The 3539-nt window shown below is 49.6% G+C and overlaps 1 protein-coding gene across 1 annotated transcript; it reads left to right on the top strand.

Annotated features, from left to right (window-relative positions):
• The first annotated feature begins 221 nt into the window (after window positions 1–221).
• Window positions 222–1992, top strand: LOC120837385. The gene is given in 3 exon segments (XM_040206704.1): window positions 222–360; window positions 880–1293; window positions 1490–1992. Coding segments are annotated over 3 exon segments (978 nt in total). The 3' UTR covers window positions 1915–1992.
• The last annotated feature ends 1547 nt before the right edge of the window (window positions 1993–3539 follow it).

Here is a 3539-nt window from a genome sequence, read left to right on the forward strand (position 1 = left end):
AGTTTAGAGAGAGCAAGCCGTTAGACGGAGAGTCAGGGAGCCAGTTTGCTGCAAGACTAGAAGGGTTCTTCGACCGCTGGGTCAGTATGAACGCATGCCCGAAAACGTATGAGGGGATTCGGGACCAGATGATCGGGGAGCAATTCCTTCGGAATTGTCATCCTAGGCTGGCGGTCTTCTTAAAGGAAAGAAGCTGGAAGACCATCTCGGCGCTGGTTGAAATGGCGGACCACTTCCTGGAGGCGCGGAGCCAGCCTAATCTGGCCAATTTCAGGAAGAAGGCCAAGGAAGCCTTAGATTCCCTGAACGAAGATGTGCATGGCAGCAAACCCGCTCTAAAAATAAAATGTTTCTTGTGTGGTAAGTTGGGCCACAAGGCAGCAGATTGCCGATCAAAGCCAGAAACACGCGTATTCTGTCAAGTGTGTCAGAGGTCAGGCCACGAGTCCAGATCATGTCCGCAAGGAAAAAACGGAAAGACAGAAGTTTCATGTTTCGTAGAACCCGATAATGATCCTGTTGGTAAGACGGACGCGTTCTCACGGAAAAGGAAGAAAATCTCAAGAAACGCCTTCAGAACGCCCGCCATGAATATGACTGAAAAGGCGAGATCATTTCTGTTGGAAGGTACGCCAATCACAGATGGGATATTAAACGGCAAAGCAGTAAAGGTGTTGAGGGACAGCGGGAGTAACACCGTGATAGTGCGCCGGGAACTGGTCGCATCTGAATATTTTACTGGCAAAGTCAGTCCCGTATTCTAAGTGGACGGGACGTGTCTGATGATGCCAGAGGCAAACATTCGCCTTGTGTCGCCGTTCCTAACGGGACAGGTAACTGTCAAGTGTATGGACCATCCTCTGTATGACGTCATTGTAGGGAATATTCATGGAGCGAAAGACTCGACCGAACAAACCCTGAAAAAGGTGTCTGATGCGGAAGATGAAATCGTCGCTGCCGTCGACGGTAGTATGCCGAGTAGGTTAAACCAACTTAGTAACAGTGGGAGTGCCAGGGAACGGGGGGACCTGCGGCTCTCGCAGTGGAGTGATCCCGACGCCAAGGCGCGCTTGAAAAGCAGGGCAACCACTCACGAGCAGTACCTGGAGAAGGAAAAGCTGCTGCAGCAGGTCTTCGACATGAAGAAGCCGGTGTACCCCAAGCCCCGCAGAGTGCTTTACCCGAGGCCGCGCCCCAAAAAGAGGGACCCTGAGGCCCAAACAGTGGTTTGGCCACTGGGCACGACTAGGGTGCCTCAATGACCTTCTGTTTAGGGTGATGCCATCGTTTGTAGTACCCGATGCCGACAGCACGCGCTCACAGGGAAAATACAAAGAAATCACAGGAAACAAAATGCCGCCGTAGCACAGTCAGCGCCACGAGCGCGTGCAGGGACACGCTCTTTCACGCGCTTGAGAACAAAAAATAAAAATAAGAGTTCGAAACAAAATGGCCAGATGTCATCACCCCAAGCAAAGCGCACATGAAGGCACCCTAGGCACGACCGATAACTACCCCGTGCCGGAGATAGATCCTCACGACAGCGTCCCGACCGAGTTCATCAAGGGCTACAGCCTGGCAGGAGCCGACCCTGCCGTCTCGCCCGGAGATGACACCATAGGAAATGGAAAGGCCAAGAGGAAGTGTCAGGATGGACGGCAGGAGTTCATTGAAAGGCAAGTGGACCGGGAACAAATGATCGAGGAAAAATACCTGCAGCTTGAGGAGCGAAGGCTCAAGCTCCACGAAGAGCGGCTGGCCTTTGAGAGGACCAAGTTTGAAGCAGAGGTGGCGGTCAAGGTCAGAAGGCTAGACATGGAGGAGAAGGAGCGCCGGATGCGCGACGGCACAGACAAGATGCACCTGGAGCTCATGAAGAAGATGTTCGACGAACTGGTCCGGAAGGCACTGTGATCGAGAACTGCCAGGAAATTCTTCGTCGCGTATGAAGTGCTTTGGTACGATGGTGGGCATTATCACCGAGCGTTAGAAGAAGCGTAGGGGATTCAAATGATTCTTCATTATGATCCATTCATTACGATTGAAAGGAGTGCAAAGTAGAATGAACTGTAGTAATTTATCGTTAGAATTTGTTTCTAGTAATATACCTCGGGTTATGCATTTTTGGCAGCGTATTTGCAAAGAAATTTGAGAACATATGGAGACGTTAAAGCCGTTTTTTGAGAGAATGCGACAAGCCGGTATTACAGTAAACCCATGAAGTGCGAAGTCGGTATAAGGACAATAACATTCCTGGGTCATGGTCTGGGTAATAGAGAAGGTTCGTGTGCATTTATATGGAACGCGTTTTGTTGTTTAGACGACCCACCATCCTTTACAATATCGAAACAAGGCGAAACAACTTAACAGCCGAGTGTTACGCTGGGGTCTGATGCCTCAAGAGTACTCGTTTCGCGTGGAGTACATTTAAATAAGAAAGAATGTGGGTGCGGGTTATCTTATTAGGCTGCAATGAACTTGCGCACATCATCATGGTCTTGGTTTTTTTTGTGTATGTAATTTCATTTAATACTTAAAAAAAAAACTTAAAGGGGGGCTCCTTGTGATGATGTGACTCAATGTGGAAAAGAAGATGGAAAAGAAGAAGGGCAAGTCAACCCATGGATCGGCCCAGAGGGAGAAAGGAAGATGACGAAGAAGGGAAGTTTTGGGAATGCGTGCAGAGAGCGCGTGAAAGGAGACGGGCCGAAGGGAACGTGCAGAGAGAGCGGAACGACACCATCGGCCAGGGCAATCGGCGGCCTCCTACTGTCTGACCAGCAGCCTGTTCCAGCGAGGGCAGCGTATAGAAACCTACGCTGCCCGGCTTCCTGCTGCGCGAGCACTGGTTGCGGTGACTCTTGGGACCGCCGACGGAAGCCAACCGCACCCGCTCCTGACTGCCTGCCACAACCGTCGGCCGACAACGACAGCCCCAGACACAACACCCACTGCTGCGCATGGTGACTCAAAGACATGGTGACTGTTGCGTTTTCCTGCCTTCCATTTTTTACTAAGTTTTCCTATTTCTTTTAGTATATCCATATGAACTCTTTGATATCTTTTGTAAATACATGTTTTAAGAAAAACGAAGGACATTGAATCTTGTCGATTATTAACCACGAAGAACCTCGCAACAACCAGCTTCTCTTATAGTTATGTTGTTCTCGAGCAGCTTCCCGATCACTAAACCCCGCAAACGCGTGCCGAAATTTCAAAAGGTGTCTGCCAACCTGGAAAGCCTGGAACTCCCAGGGAATTTCGGATCATCTGGGAAAGTCGGGGAATCATTCAAAAAGTGGGATAAATAAGGGAAGACGACTAGTGAAAGTGGCATGGCGGTTTGCTTGTCGGCACGGCCATGCTGAATGACATTGCCGAAATGTCAACCTTCGACTCAAAAACTCAAGGAATTTGATCAAAATAGTCAGGGAAAAACTTGAAAAAGTCGGGGAGTTTGAAATCAGTAGTTTGTTAGACACAATGTTTGATTTTCTTGGCACTCCACGCGTTTTTACGCACGACAGGCACACGCCCTT

The sequence above is a fragment of the Ixodes scapularis genome, unplaced genomic scaffold (assembly GCF_016920785.2).
Source record: "Ixodes scapularis isolate PalLabHiFi unplaced genomic scaffold, ASM1692078v2 PGA_scaffold0__279_contigs__length_252992795, whole genome shotgun sequence".
Classification (NCBI taxonomy): domain Eukaryota; kingdom Metazoa; phylum Arthropoda; class Arachnida; order Ixodida; family Ixodidae; genus Ixodes; species Ixodes scapularis.